This window comes from Vanellus vanellus, assembly GCF_965231255.1.
Source record: "Vanellus vanellus genome assembly, chromosome: 13".
In the NCBI taxonomy this organism is placed as follows: domain Eukaryota; kingdom Metazoa; phylum Chordata; class Aves; order Charadriiformes; family Charadriidae; genus Vanellus; species Vanellus vanellus.
In genome coordinates this window covers 13,448,755-13,469,335 of record NC_138918.1, presented here as the reverse complement: position 1 = coordinate 13,469,335, position 20,581 = coordinate 13,448,755, and the positions used below count along the sequence as shown (strand labels likewise).

Below are 20,581 nucleotides of genomic sequence, written 5' to 3'. Positions count from 1 at the left end.
TGCCCGAGGCACATGCTGGGGCATGAACCTGCAGGAAGAGTGGTGGGAATGTGCTGTGCACCTTTGACCTTGGGACATGCCAGCTCCCTGATAACTTGGGCAGGAGCGTATTGCTGTATAAAAGCCCTGGAGGAGACCTTGCTCCGGCAGTCCGAGACAGTGTCTCTGCACGATGGCTGACGCTAAGGAACCTGAGAAGGGGGCTGTTGAGCTGACCACCCCTAATGCAGCTCCCTCCACAGGGACCATGTCCACCCGGCGCCTCCGCAGTGAGGACTACAATGACTACAGCTCCACGGACGTCACGCCGGAGGGGAGCCCACCCGGCGGCATGAACGGCTTCGCCCACCCTGAGTCCTACCAGCGCTTCGGGGAGACCAACGGGACAACGTGAGTGATGCTTCCCTCCCTCCTGGGCTGGCCCAGTACCCGGGGAGGGTGGAGGAGGTAACAGTGGCTCCCTGCTGGCTTGGATGGGGGATGGTGGAGCCCTGGTGGTGTCCTCCTGGGGTGTTGAGGGCATAGCTGTGGTCCTGCCTCCGTGGGGTGCTGGCACCAAGCGAGCAGCTGCCCCAGCACGGGGCTCTGCTCTCCAGCGAAGCTGGGCTTGCCAGCAGCGGGCAGCGTTTGATGCTTTTCCCAATATTCCCCGACTCCAGCTTGGTTCGATGGGAAGCTGTGGCGAGCAGACAGCATGTCCAGCTTCAGAGGATACGTGGGCATGTTGTAGCCATTCCCTGGGGGCTTCCTCGTACCTCGCTCACCCAGGTGGGCAGAGGATGCTGCTTCTTCCTGAGGGAGACCGATCCCTTCACCTCAGGGACTCGCTGTGCAGCCCCACGCTGCTGAGCTGCACTCGTGCTGGGTTCTGCCTCGAAGCTGGGCTTGCAAACGCCCATCCAAAATCTGTTTGTTGAGTCTTTGCCTCCAGTCCTTCCTCAGTCCCGTTGGGTTGGGTTCAGGGGACAGGATCCAGATCTCTGTCTGCGTTTGCCACTGTGGCTCAGAGCAGCGCCCGGAAGCCTGAGCGGGGGGAGCCGGGGGCTGAGACCGCGTGTGGTCTGGCTGCGGGCGTCTGCTGACGGTCATCTCTGCATCTCCTCTCCCTCAGGTGGTACGAGACCCTGATCCACCTCCTGAAGGGGAATATTGGCACGGGGCTGCTGGGGCTGCCTCTGGCTGTGAAGAACGCTGGCATCCTGGTAAGGCGGCTCTCACCCCGCTGCTGCCCATGGGGCAGAGCAGCCTCGGGGCGCCGCGGCTTGTCTCCCTGCCAAGATGCCTTTCAGTGCTCGGTGGCTTGCGAGCTTTTACACCCTGGGCTCTGCGGCTCGCTTCGTTTGCTGCTGAGACTGTTCTCGCCGCTCCTGCATTGTGGTGGTTGGTCATGAGGAGTTCAGTGTGTGGGTTGGGACTGTGGTTTCCTCTGCTGGGGTCAGGCAGGGTGCTGGGTCCCTGCTCCTCCACCCAGCTGGCTGTTACCTCCCTGCCCCTGTGGCATCATCTCCCGAAACTCTCCGTGCTGCGTTCGGGTGGCATTTCCTCACCCTGGTCCTGTGGGTGGTAGGTTCTGCATGACCTCCGCCTTGGTTTGTCCCAGCCGGTCCGTGCTGAGCAGGCTCTGTGCCTCCCGAGGGTCCTACAAGCACAGCACGCACGTCAGGAACCCCGTCGGTCAGTGGTCAAGGCTGGTGGTGGGAGATCGCAGCGTGCTTCCCTCTGTGGGGTTTTACACGGGCTCGCCCAGCCTCGCAGCTCTGGCCACGTTGAGATCAGTGGATGTGATGCAGCTTTGCTGCCTGAGGGCTGAGGCCGCGCTTGGAGGTCAAACCCCGGCCACCGTCACATCTCCCCCCTGCATCTGTCCCGATGCTCAGCTCCTCTGTGTCCGTACCATGGCCCGGCGACCGCAGTCTGTGTGAGAGGTGGGGGCACCTCGCTGCTCTGCTCCGGGTTTCCTCATCCAGCAGTGCACTGTTTCCATTGCTCGGACTGAAAAATAAGAAGAATTTAAAAAGAATTAAAAAAGAACGACAAAACTTCCTTCCTTTGTCTGGAGCATGACCTGTTTGTCACCTGTATAATAATGATTTGCAACATAGTTTGAAAGAACAATCCTGAAAGCGCTTTGCTGTGTCCGAACTGCCCCAACTTGCTGCTTTTGCGTCGTTCCCGCCAAGCTTGTGGTTCTCTGTGGGGTTACTCGGTCCTGGGGGGCTGATTCCTGGGAGCAGCACCTGAGCTCCGGTTCAGCCTCCAGCGGTGTTTCGGCTCACCGAGCCCGTGGGGTTTTGTCTGGAAGATAAAACCCGTCGTGCAGCTCTGCCTTTGGCCACGAGAGTGCAGCCTCCCCCCTCTCTTCCCCTGCAGCTGGGGCCTGTGAGCCTGCTGGTGATGGGAATCGTGGCTGTGCACTGCATGGGCATCCTGGTGAAGTGCGCCCATCACTTCTGCCACAGGTAAGGAGCAACTCCCCTCCTCGGCCCGGCTGCTCTTCCTTCCATCCCAACAAGCCCTGTGGTTTTTCTGAAGCCCCCCAGCAGCAAGTTGCCCGTGTCAAAGCCTCAGTCAGGAACCACTACTGGGCTTTTTCACAGGAACTGTTTTCCCACTAATGTCATTATTTGCCTTGGGAACCGGCAGACGGGGCCGATGTGACATCCCTTCTCTCTCTCTTCTCCGGACAGATTCCAGAAGCAGTTTGTGGACTACGGGGGTGCCGTGGTGCATGGGCTGGAGTCGATTCCTAACGCGTGGGTGCGGACACATGCCACCTGGGGAAGGTACCTGTTCCCCCCTCCAGGCAGGGGACTGTCTTTAAGCCCAGCAGGTGCTGCAGCTGGGACAGAAGAGCCCTCTGGTCTCTGAGCTGTGTTGGCAGATGAGCACAAGTGACATAAAATATTATTTGGCTCACCTGCCTTGAGCACTTAGTGTCCTCCGGGGGGGTAACGTTGAGGTCTTTTGACCCAGTCCTGTCCCCAGCCAGATGTGGCTTATACTGAAGGGGGGGGAGAAATCGGTCTCTGCAGCATAACAAAGGGGTAAATAACACGTACTGCAGTTGTGGCCCATCCTGTTAGATACTGAGCATGTCTAACGGCTGCTGCCAGCCCTGTGAATGTCCCACATCGCATCGCACAGATGTTACTCACAGATCACATTGCATATTAGATGCTGGGAACGTCCACCTATTCCCGTGTCTGGGGAGCGTTGTCTCCAGCTGTGACAATTCAGCAGCGGACTGGAGCTGCTAAACTTTCCTCCTGAGGCTGGTCCTGACCCTCCGGAGGGGCTGAGGGGGGTGGATCGGAGAGCCTGAGGTCTGTGAGGTTAGATGGAGGTATAGTCCTCTTCCCTGAGCATTGAGGAGAAGCGACCTGGGTGCGCTCTGACCTGCACATCTCAACCCCTGAGAAGAGCAGCACCGCTGCAGTGTTCGAGTGCAGCCCTCAACCCAAGTGGGCTCTCCTTTCTGTGTGACCTGGCTAACAAACGGTCTTTTTTCTTTTCTAGGCGTATAGTGGGACTCTTCCTGATCGTCACTCAGTTGGGCTTCTGCTGCGTGTACTTCGTCTTTCTGGCTGACAATCTGAAACAGGTTAGATTTACTCCCTCCTCTGGGAGCAAGGGGAAGGCGAGAGGGGGTATGGAGGCACTTGGGTTCTTCTTAGTTCCTGTGTCACGGCCCTGTTCTCTACCAAAGGTCTGCTTTCCGTAGCTGATGCTGCTCAGGAAGGTACTGCTCATCTACCCGGGTGTTTTGGAGGATCAATTTTTCCATTCCAATAGGGCAGATTTGTCTGAGAGTCCCTGGGAGTTTGCTCTGTGTGCAGAGGCACTGGAGCCGTCCCTGTCGCCCAGGGGAAGCGGGGGCTGTTCCTGGTTAGGGAGGGCAGGAACATGGTGAAAGCAGAGGGACTGTGCCTTTGATGTCCTGCTCACCTCAGTTAATTGGTTTATTGATACTCTGTGTAGATCATGAAATCACAGAATGGTTTAGGTTGGAAGGGACCATCTTGTTCTAACCCCCCCTGCCATAGGCAGGGACACCTCCCACCAGACCCGGTTGCTCAGGGCCCCGTCCAACTTGGCCTTGAACACCTCCAGGGATGGGGCAGCCACAGCTTCTCTGAGCAACCTGGGCCAGTGCCTCACCACCCTCAGAGTGAAAAATTTCTTCCAAATGTCTAATCTAAGTCTTCCTTCTTCCAGTTTGAAGCCATTCCCCCTCATCCTATCACTACACGCCCTTGTAAAAAGTCCTTCCCCAGCTCTCCTGTAGGCCCCCTTTAGGTACTAGAAGGCCACAATAAGGTCTCCCCGGAGCCTTCTTTTCTCCAGGCTGAACACCCCCATGGGAATGTGTAGTGGGTACCGGGATCTGCAGTGAACCTCTCTTCTCCCTTTCTTGGACCTGTTTGCGTTCCAGTTTCTTGCCTCATCCTGTGGCTCTAGAGCTTAATTACATCTTTGGGGAAAGAGTTGCCTTCTGCCTGGCATTGGGAGGAAATAAACAGGAACCCCGAACCGCTGGCTGGCTCCTGCGCTGTGAGAAACTGTGAATAACAAGTCCCTGTTCCCATCCTCCACCAGCTCAGACCCATGGGCTCCTGCTCTGCTCTTGCAGCAGTGGTCCGGTTGCTACCACCGCGGCTGTGCCCTTCATCAACCCTTCCCTAAAGCCTGTCAGCTTCAGAAGTGGTTCCCGGGGGAGCGAGAGGGCTCTGCCGGTGGGTGGTGGAGAATGGGTGGGCTCTGCCTCTGCTCAGGGAGCAGCAGGCGAGGAGATTCCCTTCGTGCTGCCCTGTGGGATGGCCAGGAGGAGTAAATGGGTGAACGCTGGTGAGAACAGGAGCGAGCAGGGTACCTGCCCAGGGCTTGGCTGCTGCTGGTCCCCTGCTCCCCACAAATGGCCTCTTACTGCTGTTTCGAGGTGGGCTTTCTTCCGCTTGGCCCCTTTTTTTTTCAAAAACCTGCAAATTCAATGCATTTTAGGCGATAGTTGGGAAGCCCCTTGGCTTCAGTTTTGGAATTTTTTGGGTGGGGAGAGGGGAGTGTTGCTTGTTCCTTTTTGCAGTGGGGAATAACATGTTAGATGGGGAGTGATGGTGCAGGTGGTACCTTGGGTGAGGTGCTGCTGTGCAGGGCAGAGCTTTGGTTTGGAAAATGACTTTGGAGCAAGCCACGGAGAGGCAGGGCGGGCCGGGGCTCGGAGGAACACTACCCCGTGGGTGCATGGCTCTGTGCATCCCATGGAGGATGCTGTTTTGTGCAGAGGTTCTTTAGCCTCTCCTTTTGGGGCGGGACTTGCTCTGGAGAGGGTTAAATTAGTTTGCAGGCAGCCCTTTGCTGCAGTGGCGAGACGGTATCTGGTACCCAAACCAGTGTGGTCGTGGTTGTAGTGGTGATGCGCAGCGTGCCTGTGCTCTTGGGACGGATGGCTCAGCCACCCGGTTCCGGGGGCAGAACTGTCTCTAGAGGTGAGCACATGGCCTGAAGTGCCTTTGGGATGAAAGATCCCAAGGAAAGGGTGACTTCCCATGAAGAAAGTGAAGTTGGGGGCCAGCAGTAGCTTCCAGATGTCTTTGCATGGGAACAGGGCACTGGGTGGCTGAAGGGGGCGTGTGATGTTGAGTGCAACGTGATGCAGCAAGAGGAAAAGGACCTTTGAGTAAATAGCACTTAACACCTCTTTCCTCTCTTCTCAACTGGGCATGTGGGCAGCACAAACCAACCTCTGCCCTTGGTGCGCTCGGCTGCCAGGCCCACGTGCGCAGCGAGCCTGCACGCGGGCAGGTTTTGCTGGTTCAGCTCAGATGCTGTAGCTGTCCCACCTCTGATCTTAGCAAGATAACGAGAATTTGCTTCGAAACTACCCGGAAACCTGTGTTGCTTTGATTTTAATCGACTAGCTGTGTTGGAAAGCGAGCTGATGGGGTAGTATTCTGACCCACCTGACATCCACGGCTGTCAGACCTGCACACCGGGGTCCATTAAGCCTTCCTCTGCTTTCCCAGGTCATATCTGCAGCAAACGGGACCACCAATGACTGCAACTCAAACAGGACGGTGGTGATGACCCCCACCATGGACTCCCGGCTATACATGCTTTCCCTCCTGCCTTTCGTGGTTCTGCTCACGTTCATCCAGAATCTCAAGGTCCTGTCCATCTTCTCCATGCTGGCCAATGTGGCCATGCTTGTCAGCCTCATCGTGATCTACCAGTACATCGTCAGGGTATGTGTGTCCAGCTTCCCTCCGTCACTTCTCTGATGTCCGGGGCTTTGGCAGGCGGGAGGAGTTTGGCGGTAAGATGTTTGCATGCTGTTGGGTGCTGTTCGCTCCTGTGTGCACAGTAGTTATCCTCTTCTCCGTAGGGTTTTCCCTGCAGCGTGGGTCTGTGACAGGGAGTGGTGGGAGTGGGCCACGTCCTCCCCATCCTCCCCGCATCTGAACTCTGCGTGGGCTTTTTTCCAGGACATTCCTGATCCCAGTAACCTGCCTCTAGCAGCGGCCTGGAAGACTTACCCTCTGTTTTTTGGCACCGCGATCTTTGCTTTCGAAGGCATCGGGGTGGTAAGTTGGCGTGTGGCAGCGGGGCTGCCCGCACGGGAGGCTCAGCCCATGCCGGGGCTTGCTGCAGCACCTGCTCTGCGTTGCAGCTGTATTTGCAGATGAGCTTCACTGACGGTAGCCCAAATTCGGAATGATGCTGTTAGCTTTAGCCTCCAGGCTGTCTCCTGGGTCAAATTCGGTTGCTTCCATCTGAGGCTGGAGGAGTACATGCTCCAAACCTCAGGAGGTTGGTTGCTGCTTTGAAGGTGGCTGTATCTGCCAGCGGATTGGGCTCTGCTGGGAAGCGCACCGGCAGCTGCCTTTGGCTCTGCTGGCTGACCTGCGGATGAGGAATGATCCTGAATCTTGTTACCAGGCTGGATCCTGGAGCTGCCTACGAGGGAGGCCAAAAAGCACGATACAAAAAAAAAAAAAAAAAAAAAGTGATCCATTCCTTCCCACCCTGCTGGGGGGGCGGCGAGATCGCCCTGCGGCAGCCGCGTGGCCCCAGCCTGCTGTGGGGCTGCGTTTGCGTGTGCCTCTCATACAAGATGCTGTAAATAGACCAGCTGTGTCTGTGAAAAAAGCTGGGTGGGTGGGTGGGTGGAGAGCTTAATGTCTCCCTAAAATGTTGTGGGTTGTTTCCGGGAGCTCCCTTCAAAGAAGGAAAAAATGTTTTCATCTCTTAATATAAGCTGGCTGTGTAAACACGGGGCTGGAAAGGGCCAAATCCGTTACAGGAGTGTTTACTGAATGCTGTGCCCAGGGCAGAGGGCTCTTGCCGGTGGTGAGGCACAAATGCTCTCTTCCTTGCATGACTTGGAGGTGGAAAAGCAAATAAAAGCTTTTCTGGTCCTGCCTCCTCACCAGCTCTGCCACTGTGTCTCTTCTTGAAATTCCCACCACCCTATAGCTATAAAAATGTTTGCTGAAGTTCTATATTTGGAAGCAAGTGCTAGTAGTGTAGAGGTGAGGGACTTGCCTCTGTTCTTCCTTTTTTTTTATTGTCTTGCCTGATTGAAGTCTTGCTGGGCAAACTTGAGAGGAGAGGAGAAAGTGTCCTGGTCTTCCCAGGGTCTGCTGGGGAAAATAAGACAATGTAACATGATGGGCCTGTTCCAGTGGGTACGGCTGTGCTGTTTTGGGGTGTAGAGTGTAATGCAACCAAGTTATGGGGCAGATGGCATCGCCCAAGGCGCCAGGTATCTCTGAGCACAGCTCCCACCAAGGGGAGGGAGCAGGTCCCTTCGTTAAGGCATGGGTGATTCCGCTGGAGACTTGCCGTGCCAAGCGTGAAGGTCTCAAATGGGAGCACGGAAATCAGATCTCCAGTACAGTGGCTTTTTCAGCTGAGTTCTCCAGGCTCCATGCGTGACCATCCTGTCCCCTGGCATGGACGGCTGTGCTTGGCCATGGGGCTGCCCCTCCTGCTTTCCAGGGCTGAGGGGTATAGAGGAATGGGGAAACCTGCTGCTCTGTCTTCATCCTCCTCCTCCTCTCCCAGGTGCTGCCTCTGGAAAATAAGATGAAGAACCCCCAGCAGTTCCCAGTCATCCTCTACGTGGGGATGACCATCGTCACCATCTTGTACATCAGCCTGAGCGTCTTGGGGTACCTGCGCTTCGGGGCGGACATTCAGGCCAGCATAACGCTCAACCTGCCCAACTGCTGGTGAGTCTGGGGAGGGGAGGGAGGAGGGTTAGGGAGAGGGAGCAGTAGGGGATGTCACTCCTTAGGAGAACTAATCTGGGTGAGCTTGGGGAAGGACCAACCGTGCCATAGCCAAACCGTCCAAAGGAGCTTGTCGAGGGTTGCCTGATGTACAGGGTGGTGAGGCTTGTTGCTGCGGTGTCTTGAGCTTGGTCTTGGCTGTGCAGCTCAGGCTGCTTCCTTGGGGTTCCTGGTGGTCCCTGCCTGGGTAGGTGAAGCTCCTGCCTTTTTCTTGGAGCCTTGTGGTGTCTTTTTGGGGGCTAAGCTGCGCTCTGGCTGGCAGACATTGAACACAACCCCTGTGTGGCTGTATCAGAAGGTCATTGAACGGTGCAAAAAATGCCTCTCTTCCCCAAATGAAGCACATGGAAGACTAAACCCAAAGCTGGAGCGCCCAGAGGGGATGAGATGTTACGTCTCTGCATGCGGGCTGCATTCCTTGTTTGCAGCCCCAGAGCTAAAACTCCCACTCCTGAGCTCTGTGTTGTGTCTGGATGTGGCTGAAGCCAACGCGTTGCCTGTGAGCGCTGGTGCTGTGAAGGTACCCCTTCCTTTCCATGAGGGCTGAGCTCTGCAGCTCCCCAAACCTGTCCTCCTCTGGGACCTGGCGTGGCCTCTTGAGATGTTCCGGTCGCTGGCTGGAGCCCCGCGGAAATACACGTGCCCTGACTCTGTACCTGCTTACCTGGAGGGGTTATTTCTCATCTCGCCGGGGCTGGTGGCTGTTGCCGCAGCTGGCCCAGCTGTGTGCTGGGCTGTCCCTGGGGGCGAGTGGTTGCTCAATGTCATGGCTACATATTCATCCCAGAGGAGAAATGCAAGCAGTTTCTCGTGCCTTTGGGACGAGAAGCGTGGAGCGTGCAAATACTGAGAACAAATGCCTTTTCCAGCTTGCTCCACTTGGGATTATTTGAGAAAGTCCTGAAAAAAAAACATCTCTGTTGCTTCTTATGACACGCTGCTTTGGGATGTCTGTGTGGGAGGTGGTGGTGCTCACAGGCGAGGAAGACCTGGAGAGATGCTCTGCTCTTATGTGCCGCAGAGGTACCGATTGCACAGCGGCATCTCATGCTCCTTGGTGCAGAGCTGGGGCTGAGGGCTGGCTTTGATGCCACGGGGCTTCTTGGGAAGGCGTTTCTCCAGGTTTGCCCAGGAGCACTCTGGAGTTCAACGGTTTCTCCTTGATGTCTCTGCTGGCTTGAAATCCTGCAAGAGACTGGAGTGAGAATTGGAGCTGGGGGTGCCTGTCCCCCTCCCCATCTCATCCTCTCTGCTCTTAGCAGCTGCCCAACACTGTGCTGCGTGACTTGCTGCCTCTACCCCACTGGCAAAGTGGATTTGGATAGGGCTCAAATTTCTGGTCACTGGTGGGTTTCCACATGCTGACCTTCTAGCGCTTGCACAGCTGGGCCTCTGGAGAAAGCAAGGATTTAAAAAACAAAACAAAACAAACGTAGAGCCTATTTTTGCCTTAATTATTGCCACGTGGGTTTCTTTCAATGTGAGTGCATGGACTTTCGTTCATGCTGGATCTGTGTAGTGACTGAAGTGCTGGATGTTGGTGTCGGGGTGGCAGAAGGTCCTGCTCCTGCCGAGGGCCTGGCCTTGTCCCCTGCAGGGGCTGGGAGCTCTGCCAGGTCCCCTGCTCTCAGAGGGGAAGGATGGGGCTGGTGGAAAAACATGCCTGTGTTGTAGTGAGATCTGAATCCCACCGTGCCAAGCACGGTAGGTGTGAATCCCATCTGCTCTGCAAGCTGAAGTGAGGTGTGGAGGGGATGAAATGCTGTTGCTGCTCCTGAAGGTGGAAAGCAGGTCAGATGTGGGTCCCGGGCTTTTCAGAGCACCAGGTCATGCCACAAGCCTGGAATGACGACTGCGGACCTGTAGTGCTGCCCAGGGGTTTCTGTGGCAATCTCAGCTTTCTTTGCTCTAAAGGATGATGTTCCCTTAGAAGACGGTGATGGGATTTCTGTGACTCCCTGGGCTAGAGAAAGACCCTATTTCAAATGCAAGTTTCTAGGAGTGTCCTGCTTTCTGTCAAAGTACTTTTCTGAAAAAACAAACAAATAATAATAATAATAATAATAAAACAAAAAACAAAAACCCCACCACTGTAGAGTTGTTCAGATAGGGAGAAGAGAATAGCCCTTTGGAAGCGGTGCCTGGGGAAGCCCAGGCACGCGTCGGGGCTCTCGCAGGCTGCCCCTGGGGAAGGCACGCTGCGGTCCTTGTGACTCAGCATACAAAGCGTTTTGGTGTTTGCGCATGTTTTTTCCTGGCAGAACATTCGATGGAGGCTGTAAATACTGGACTTGGGAATGGGTTATCTAAAATAAGGGCTGGGATATTTGGGCTAAAGCCTTGACTGCTGTATTCCCATGCATTGAACTGTAGATGATGAGTGAAGACTTGCTCTTGAAATAAGTATTTTGCCCAGCAGTAAAAGGTGTTGGGCTGTAGAAGGTGGTGATAAGGGCTGTGGGTGAGGAGTCCTGGGGTTTGCCTGCAGCGTGGGAGACAACGCGAGGATTATAGCGGAGATGCTGCATCCTTCCTTGGCTGTAGCCATTGCCCGGAGGTCTCTAAAACAGATTTGATGAATGGGTCAGGAATGGTTGAGTTTCAGGATGACTGAGGGCTTTTCCAGCCTCGTTTCTCTATAACCGCAGCTTCCTCAAATGAGGAGCGTGTCAGTTCCTAGTGCCCGGGTCTAACCACGGCCTCCGAAATACCGTGCTGCTATGCAGAAGTCCCTCCTTGCATCCTCGGAAGGGTTGCTTCACCCCACCATCTGAAGAGTGAAGAAATGCTGTAGTGAGGGGGAAGATGTTTGGTTGCGTACGTGTCATGGTCCGTGCCAGCTGAAACCATGGCAGTATGGCTGGTTGGAGGTAGGTATTGACAGAACTTATGGTCAAAGGAGGGTATGCTGTTTCTTGCAGCTTGTTGGGATGGCCTGGCATGGCTCTCTGGGTTCAGCAGGCAGTTGCTGTGGTTGGCAGAGCCAGGCCTCTCCAGGGCCCTGCAGGGACCTGTGTTTTCTGTGGGTTAAGGCTAGTGCTTGAGCTCTTCCTCTTCTTGATATTTAAAATGCCCTTTGATCTTGTTATCCTGGTTCCTGACCTGTACCGGATTGGTACTCAACCTTCTTCTGTACTTTTTTTAGTAACTTCTCTTAATCATGGATTGCCTCGGAACACTTTATGGCTTTACAGCATCATTAAACTGGAAATACAATGATAAGATATGCAGGTCGTGGGGTAGGTGGCTCAAGGCTACCGCGCACTCAAGTCATGTGTGGTTGAGTGGGCGCACTCTGGACTCTGATAGGTTTTTCTTTAGTTTGCCTATGGAATCACAGGATGTTTTAGGTTGGAGAGGTCGTCATAAGATAATCGGGTCCACCCACCTGTTCAAAGCAGGGCCAACTTAAATTTTGAATATCAGGAAGGAGGGAGGTTCCCCACCTCTCCAGGCCCTTGTTCTGGTGCTTAACTGCCCTTTTGGGCAGTTTTGTATGCCCTTTTGTGATACAGCTCTGTCCTGTTGCCCCTGGTTCTTCCACTGTGCAACTCTGAGAAGAGCCTGTCTCTGTCTTCTCCATGCCGTCCTGTTAGGTAACCAAAGACAGTAATAACATCCCCTTTAACCTTTTCTTCTTGCTGAACGAGCCCAGGTCTCGCAGCCTCTCCTCATACGTCATGTGCTCCAGCCCCAACTATCTTAGTAGCCTCCACTCAACTTGCTCTGGTAGGTCAATGTCCTTGTCCTGCGGGTCCCCAGGCTGGACACAATACTCAAGATGCAGCTTCACAAGCCCCAGATAGGGAGTACTGCCTGCTGGCTGTGCTTTTGCTAACACAGCCCAGTATGTGATTGACCTTAATCGGTGCAAGGTCCTGCTGTTGGCTCATGTTCAGTTTGCTGCCCACCAAGACCTCCAGGTCCTATTCTCCTGGCCAGGTGGGAAGCTGGGCCCCAGCCCTTCCCATATGTGGGATTCTGTGTTTGCATTTGAACTTTGCCATGCCACCATGTCGTTAAGGTCCTCCTCCAAGGCATGGCAGCCATTCCCTCCAATTCGGTATCGTGGTGAGCTTGCCAAGAGCGTGTTCTGGGTCGCTGAGAGCTCATCCAGGTCACCGATGAGGATATTTTCATGATTGTGCCTTGGCAAATCCTGGCTGGCTGTTCACCCTATCCAATATGTGCCTGGAAATGGATGCCAGGAGGACGTAGCCCATGCTTTTCTGGGGATCGAGGAGAGGCTGATTATCCTATAGCTTCCCTCATCCTTCTTGAAGGTGGATATGATTCTTCTTCCCAGGCAGTAGGACCTCTTCCTGATCATCCTGCTCTTTTAAAGATGATAAAGTGGCTTCAGCTTGATGTTTGCCACAGCCTGGAATACATCTGATCTGGTCCCATGGACTTGCATAATGCCTCATTCACTTAGGTCATCCCCAACTCCATCCTCTGCTAATTTGGGGAACTTTTGACTCCGCCAGACTCTGAATGCTAGTGCTCAAAGTTACTTGGACTTCTCTGGTTCAAGACTGTTGTTGTGGCAGCTGGATGCTGAGAGCCAATGTACAGAGGGACACTGGCTTGGGCCCAAAGAAGATAAGGGGGTGTAAGAAGGCAAGAGGAGCCAGATACATTCCTCGGCTTGGATCCTCTCCATATTTACCCAAGCGGTATGGCCAGGACCTGTGCTTCCTGCTTGGTCGGCACGTCTTGAACTGGGGAATGGGTAGGACCGTATGTGATGTAACTACATATCATTCCTCTTTTGGAGAGGCTTTTTCTGCTGCTGGGGAGCTGAGGGCAGAGACAGGGCTGGGAGGTGGCTTTTTGGCCGCCTGCAACAGGCTGTGTCCTGCAGCCACGCTTGCCCCACTGTTGCATCGCTGTAGGATCTGGGACGTGGTGAGATCTGACTTGGGGTGAGCCTAAGGTGCTGTTTGCATCCTGTCTGCGCTCTGCCTTCCTTCTGCGCAGCCCAGACTGCTCTTTTAACTGTCTTCCTCCCAAACATGCGTTATGCAGCATTTCAAAAATAGCTGCTCTTTTTTGTTTTATGGAGGAGGTTGAGTTGCAGGTGGTGGTGACTTTTGCATCACGTTTGCTTTGTAAGCCCAGACTTATCCCAGCGGTGCTGTCCTCTTCCCCCTCCTCAGAAGCCAGTGATCGAAATCTGTGAAATATTCATGGCTGCAGCTGATAACCCTCTTTGAAAGTCTTCTTCATCTCCTGTTTTAAGATGGAGAATAAAATCCAGCTGGTTACAAATAGGAGAAAAGGAGGTCGAGGTGAGGAACCTCTGGGATGGGTATGGGATGCAAATTCCTTCTGCGTCACCAGCCAAAAGTCGGGATTGCAGGCTCCTGGCAGTACCAGTGCTAGTGGGTATTCGGGTGTTGTCTGTGTGGAGTGAGTGTGAAGAAAGCCACCCTGTGTCACCGCAGACCTGGCAAAGTCCAGCCTGGTCAAGTGGAGAGGGTGGTGCAGAGCCTGGGCCCCTCTGCGGGAGTGAGGTACCCGGAGGACTTGTTACTTTGTGCAGCTAAGGGCAGTGCTGAACACAAGAGCATCTAGAAGTGTGGGTAGGTGCCTTAGTTTGTTGAGGAACAAGTCAAGCTCCTGGTCCCTTGGCCAAGGACACCTCAGCTTTCCCTGTGCCCTTGAATGAGTTAGGAGCAGGACAGTATTTTTTCTCAAATCGCTCTCAATATGTGTGCCCACAAGGTTTCCCAAGGGGAAGTGGCACTTGAGAGACTCCTGGCCTTACGCAAAGCCGGGGCTAAAACTTCGGATTAGGTATGGGTTGCACCGGCTTGGAGGTTGCGCTGTCTCCTCTTGCACAAGAAACCTCTTGGTGGATTGAATGCATCACCCTTAATTTTCCGGGAGGGCGTTCAGGAGGGGAGACTGTTTGACTGTTTGGACACAGAAGTCTTCTTGGCAGAGCGTTCCCCTTCTGCTTTCTGCTGTTGGTGCTGCTGGGGGGGCTGGAGCGAGAGCGTCCCTCACTGGGTCTCCTCCTTCTTGTTTGCAGGCTGTACCAAGCCGTCAAGCTGCTCTTCTCCATTGGGATTTTCTTCACGTACGCCGTGCAGTTCTACGTGCCCGCCGAGATCATCATCCCTCCCCTCGTCGCCCGGGTGTCGGAGCGCTGGGGCTGGGTGGTCAACCTGCTCCTCAGGGTGGCTCTGGTCAGCGTGACCTGTGAGTAGAAAGCAGCTTGTCCGAGTTCCCCTATGAGGATGTTGCACCCCCTTCCCACCGTGGGCCAGGGGTGCTGAGAGCCTTTGCCCCTCGCCTTGCTGCCTCTGGCCCGGCTGCTAAACCCCTCACAGTGGGGAGCCTCCTGGAGTTCCGTTTTCCACAGACGGCACCCAGCCAGGCTCCTCGTGCCTGCGTGACGCGGGCATGGCTGCAAAGGGGTTCTTGACCACGAGGGAATGGGTGTCCTCGTACACACGTGTTCGTTGCAGCATGTGGCACAGCAGAAGACAACGGTACAACCCGTAACCAAACCCCTGGTGGGTCCGTGGCCACAGGGCAGGTCTGGCTGGATCAGCCCCAAATGGTCCCTTTCCCTTGATGGGGTTTGGTGCCTGCGGTGAGGCTGTGGTGGAGCAGGCTGCCAGCCTTGAGCCCGGTGGACCTTCGGTAAAGGTGGGGAGCACATCAGGTGCAGGAGTATCTGATTTTTGGCTGGCTTCAGTTCCTGAGGACTAGATCCTTGCTGTTGTCAGCACAGCTGAGACGCTTGACTGAGCTCCCAGGCGTCATGTGCTGCAAAAGAGCTTTTCTCCATGGCTTGACGCTGCTGATGCACCAGAGTTGAGCATCAGGGACCTGGCCCTGTGTCCCAGCTGCCTTTGGTGTGGGCTTGAGAGGAGCGTGGTGCTAACTTGAGGGCAGTGGAGCTGGCTGGGGGCAGGGTGCTGCCGGTTTCTGGGCTGTTGCTAATGGTGGGTCAGAAACGCTGCATTAACGGAGGTGGGCGAAGCGCCATCTCCTCCGTGCTGAGTTCCTGAAACACGTTCTGCCTCGGTGCCTGCAGCTGGAGGAATGGTGCGGGGATGAAATTCTGCCGTGGTGCACCATGTGCTCCAGCCACTCCGGTGCTGGTGGTTGAGCTCGGAGCGTGCTGGTGGGATGGGAGCCTCTCCTGGGGAGCGTTGGGGTGTGCCTGGCCAGGGAAGCGAAGGCTTGGAGTGACGGGATGGCTTTAGGCACCGGCAGTGGCTGTACCCTCCTGTTTGGGGGTAGGGAGGCAGTGGTGTTGGTGGCAGGATGCTGGTTCCTTTGTACCTCCTCCCCTTACCCTTCCGCGTCAGAAATGGCTGTGGCTGTTGGCGAGGATAAAAGCAATTAGGGGGGGTTGCATGAATATTCATGGGATGATTGCGTGGCCGCAGAACAAGCCTGTATCGTGGCTTTGGCTTCCAAAGAGAGGATGCAATTTGGTGTATGGGTGTCTTTTAAGCTTAGACTTCAAAACCAGCACACTTAAAAACCCTTTGAATTAGTACCTGCAGAAAGCACAACCGTTGCCCCCGGAGGCTGAGGACTGCAGCTGGTGCTTCAGTTCTGCTTGTTTTAGACGGGGAGGAGGGGGGGGGTTAAACAATTTTGTTTACTTTGAGTCCAAAGAGCGGTGTGGGGTGGGGTGGGCTGAGGAGGCTGTTGGCTGCTCCGCTCTCCCCACAGGCTGCTGGAGCGGCGCTGCAGCAGAGACCTGACAGAGCACTCCTTTGGCTCTGAGCAGGGCAGAGCACCCGCATAAATTTCCCCCAGGTCAGCTCAGCTGGCACCTTTGCTGCTGTTCCCCGTGGTGGAGGGATGGCTCGTCTCTAGGCTTATCCAAATGACAGCAGGGTTAGAGCGGTGGCCATGTGCAGGAACATCTCTTGTTTGTGTCTTTGCCCGCTGTCTCCCAAGCCTTCCATCTCCTGCGGTGCTGCGGGTGATCTTTGGCTCAGGGAGGCTCCAGCAGCATCTCCTGCCTGTAGGTGATTGCCAGGGAGTGAACAAATCCCTCTGGTGAGGAGCCCTGAGACATCCCTTCTCCACCGAGGCCGTAGCTGCCACGGTTTTAGGTGTTTCCTATTTCTAAGCACAGCTTTCAAAGCAATAAACCAAATTTATTTCTCTTGGTCACTTTGATTAAGTGCTGAAGGCTGCTTTGCTTGCAGAGGATGCTCTTCTGTCGTACAAAGCTCTGGTTGCCTTTTCCTCAGGCTGTCTGACCAAAAACCAGCAGCGATGCTCTCAAGTGCTGAAGTCGCTGCGGATGGGGAGCCGAGGGGCACCGCTCCCGGTTGCAAAACGGGACCTCGATGACGCTTTATTTTAAATCTGCTCCCCAAACTCCAACACTGCGGTGCCCCAAGAGAAGCCCGAGAGGCAGTGGCGGCTGCAGGCTGGTTGGAAGGAGAAGGCACCATCCCTCCATCCTCCCCTGGCCCCGAGCAGGAGGAGGAGGAGGGGGAGCAGGAATACGCTGCAGTTCGCAGCCGCTAAGTGCGAGCTGTCAGAAGTCTCCCAGGGGGATTTTCCTTGGCTGCAGTTTTTACTTAACAAATGTTCTCCCCCGGGCTGTGCCGTAGGCGCTCTGCTGCTGGAGCAGCTCTAAACACATTGCAAACCACATGGATTTATTCGGGGCGGGGGGAGATGGCTTTTTCCTCCTGCCTCCTGCTTTTATGGGGTTTCAGAGGCTTTACAGCTCCCCAGGTGTGGGGAGCAGGAGCGCTGGCTCTCACGAGGGGGTCAGGGAGGTCCCGCAGCCGCTTTTCTGCCAGCGGCATCTCTTTGCTGGGGCACCGGTCCTGCGCAGCCCCGGAGCTCGCTGCGATGGTGCCCGGGGTGACAAAAAGTGTTTGGCCTGCGTGCTGCACTTCGTAAACTCAATGCAACGGCTTAATTGCTTGTTGGGGAGGAGTTGCTGGAAAAGATGCAGCCACGTCTTCAAAGCTCTTGTGTCAGGGAGAAGGGTAGAGGTATGATTCGAGCAGATGGCATCCCTGCGGCGGGTTTTCGCTTGCTTTGACTCAAGGGAGGGGGTGGTCTCTGCTGCCTGGGAGATGGCAGCACTAACGTTGTGTCCGCTCCTCCTCCAGGCGTGCTGGCCATCCTCATCCCCCGCCTGGACCTCGTCATCTCGCTGGTGGGCTCCATCAGCAGCAGCGCCCTGGCTCTCATCTTCCCCCCACTGCTGGAGATCGCCACCTACTATACAGAAGGCCTGCACCCCCTCGTCATCGCCAAGGACATCGCCATCAGCCTCTTCGGCTTCGTGGGTTTCGTGGTGGGGACGTACGAGGCGCTGGTGGAGCTGGTAGCACCCACTCCCGCCATTGTGAACGCCACCAGTATCATGGTGCAGTGACGGTCCCCCTGCCCCGCCAGCCCCTCCGGACGCCGTGCTGCGGGCACACGGGCACCGGGCGCTGCTGGTCCCCTGGGGACTGTCCCCCTTCTCCTTTTGGGGAGACGTGGTGTGTTTGGTCTGCGAGAGGACGGGGCTGCCCCGGCTCGTGGCCACCCATCTCCAGCTGCAGCAAGGTCCCGCGCTGGGCTCCGGCTGGGGAGGTGGGATGCAGCCCGGGGCTGGGGCAGTGCCTTCCCTGGGGGCTTTTGGGGCGGGTGATACAGCAAAGCAGCCCCCTCGGCACCTGTGTAAATAGTCGCTTTGAGAGGTGAGGAATCCTGGGGATGTAGATTTTGGTTTTATTTTATTTTTTTAAATCCCAGCCTTTCCGTATTTCCCCCGTCCCTTCAGCCAGGGCGGGGAACAGGGACTGCTCTTTTTTTTGTGCCAGTTTTTGTTGTGTTTTGTGTTGGTTTTTGTTTTTTGTTTTTTTTCCACCTCAGCACTTTATTTTTACAGCAACAGAGAAACCTCAGCTCAGGTTGGAGAGCGTGGAGCTGCCTCCTTACCCCGGCCCTGCGGGGAGGGAGGGCAGAGCCCGAGGTGCGGAGCATCCCGGGGCCCCCCCCCGCCCAGTTCTCCTGCGGTGGGATCCCCGGACATGGGCATTGGCTCCTGCCGTGCTCCGGCTCTGTTTCCAGCCGCTTCAGGGGCTGAGCAGGGCCTGGAGCCGGGCACCGGGCACGGCACCTCCCTGCCCCGGGAGGGTTTGCTGAACCCTGGCCCACGCTTTCAGTAGTGACACTCTTTTTTTCCCCATCTAGCACGCGCACACACCTAACGCCGTGGTTTTCGGAAGCGTTAGGAGCCAAGGCGTGCGGAGAGCAAACGGGCTCTGCCGTAGCGAGGGTCCTTTGGCTGGGAGCCTCTCCCTGCCTGGGATGGGGTGTCCCCGAGGGTCACCGCACGCTGCCCACACGCCGCAAAAATACATCGCCTTGTTTACAGTGCCCGAGCTGGCTGGGCACGCTCCGGCTGCGTCTGTGTCTGCAGGCCGTTACTGAATGTCAAATCACACACAAAAAACCCCATAATTTGTATTTTTTCTTTTTTTTTTTTTTTTTTAACCTTTGTCTCCTGGTCACACTCCCTCCCCCGTGGCATCCTCCACCCCAGCTCTGCATCCTCTAGTAGGAGGCAGCTCTCTGCTGCTTCTCCCTGTGCTCCTGTTGCTTCTTGCGTTGTGGCTGGTGCCTGCCTGGGGTGGATGGTCCCCACCACGCTGCTGCTTTCCTTCCTCTCGGTGAGCCCAGCTTCCTCCCTGGAGAGTTTCCTTACCCTTCTGCTGGATTAATTGTTTCTTTTTTTTTTTTTTTTTTAAGACGAGAGCAAATGCGCCCTCCATGGGACGTCTTTTCCCTGTGGTGTGAAAGCCACCCCTCTGGAACCCCCTGTCTGGGCCAAACCTCTCCCTGCTAATGCAGCATCTCCCAAATGCCAGCAGCACAGTGGCTTCCTTTGGAGAGCCGTTATCCCCACATCCCACCGCAGCCGTGTCTCCCTGGGGGTGGGCAAAGGCTGCTGGCGGTGGTGGGAAAGGAGCGTGAATACAGCGCTGGCGGGCTGTGTTCTCATCTCTGACGGAGGATGAGTGAGGCTTAGGGTTATTTTTGGTGTCTGACCTGCTTCTGGGAGGAGAAGGCTGTGCAGAGCGGTGTCCCTGCCGCCCACTGCCTCCGTGTGTGGTGTTTCAGCGTCTTGTACTGTGTCCCCTTTGCTGGCTGTGCTTTGGGTGCCCCGTGCTGGTACGTGGACCCGTGGCCAGGTGTGGGGTGAGCTCGTGCCACGTTGCTGCTCCTTTCCAGCCCCTCGCCTGCTCACCGCATCTCTCGGGACTCGCCTCAGCTCCTCCCAGTCTGTGCTGGTGAAGGTTTCGGCATGCTCCGGCATCGCTTGGTTAGGGGCAGAGCAAAGCTTTTAAGTCAAATCCTCTATCTGGAGGACACCATAGAGAGCAAATACCCAGGTCTGGGAAGAGGAGTGGGCTGGGAGGGGGCTCCAGGGCATGCCGCGGACAGGAAAAGTGCAATATTCCCAAATATTCACATCCATCGCTGTGTACTGACCCCAGCGTGGCCCTTGGGGCTTTGGGTGCAGAAATGTCACCCTTGGCAGAGGAGGGCGTGCTGTGAGGGGCAGGGGGTGTCTGGTGCTTACCCCCGGCTCTGTCGGTGCCCCACAGGAAGGGTGGCCGCGTTTCGGGGGACAGCTGCGTGACAGGGCCTGGCCCCAGCCCAGCACTGGGCATCAGTGGGTTTGCTGGCAGGGCACGTAGCATCCAGTTCACTTTGCAATCAGCGGTGAAGACCTCATTTCCCGGGAGACTGGGATATCACAGCGGCATTAAACCTTTTTTGCAGTTCTTCACGTATTTGGGTGAGCAGGGGGTGCTCGGGGACGGGGCACGCCGCGTGAGGGGCTCTGCCGCGCCAGGAGGACCTGACGCAGGACCCGATGGACACAAAAACTTGACACGTGTATATCGTAGGCTGCTCTGTAATCAAGGAAATCGTCTGTGTAAATTTAGAAATGGGTAATGTACATGTCTTGTGCCTATGGATAGTGTCAGCGTACAGCGTGTGTCGCTGCCCAGTGGAAGAGCTGATGCTGCACCTGAATCACGTATCTTACTTTAATCAATAAATATGATCTATTTTTTATGTGAAAAGGCTCTGAGGGATGAGATGGGGTTTCTTTTCCATGGGGCTGGTGTAAAACTACCTGGCGTGGTCTGGGCAGGCATGGAGCAGGTCTGGGGGTCTCTAAGGGGGTACCCCGCTGTGCCGGGCTGGATGTGGCAGTGGTGTGGCGTTAATGCCAGTGACCATGCTACAACTCTTGGGACTCATCTCTTTTTTTTTTTTTTTTT

General features: G+C 55.6%; 1 protein-coding gene across 1 annotated transcript; it reads left to right on the top strand.

Annotated features, from left to right (window-relative positions):
• Positions 1–247: 247 nt before the first annotated feature.
• On the top strand, positions 248–17,670 carry LOC309677421 (proton-coupled amino acid transporter 1-like; the record flags this gene model as incomplete). The annotated part of the gene is made up of 10 exons (XM_082490218.1): positions 248–390; positions 1,112–1,202; positions 2,371–2,459; positions 2,688–2,783; positions 3,517–3,601; positions 6,021–6,239; positions 6,480–6,578; positions 8,062–8,228; positions 14,326–14,495; positions 17,402–17,670. The coding sequence occupies 10 exons, from the start codon at positions 248–250 to the stop codon at positions 17,668–17,670; spliced, it is 1,428 nt and encodes a 475-aa protein (XP_082346344.1).
• Positions 17,671–20,581: the final 2,911 nt, after the last annotated feature.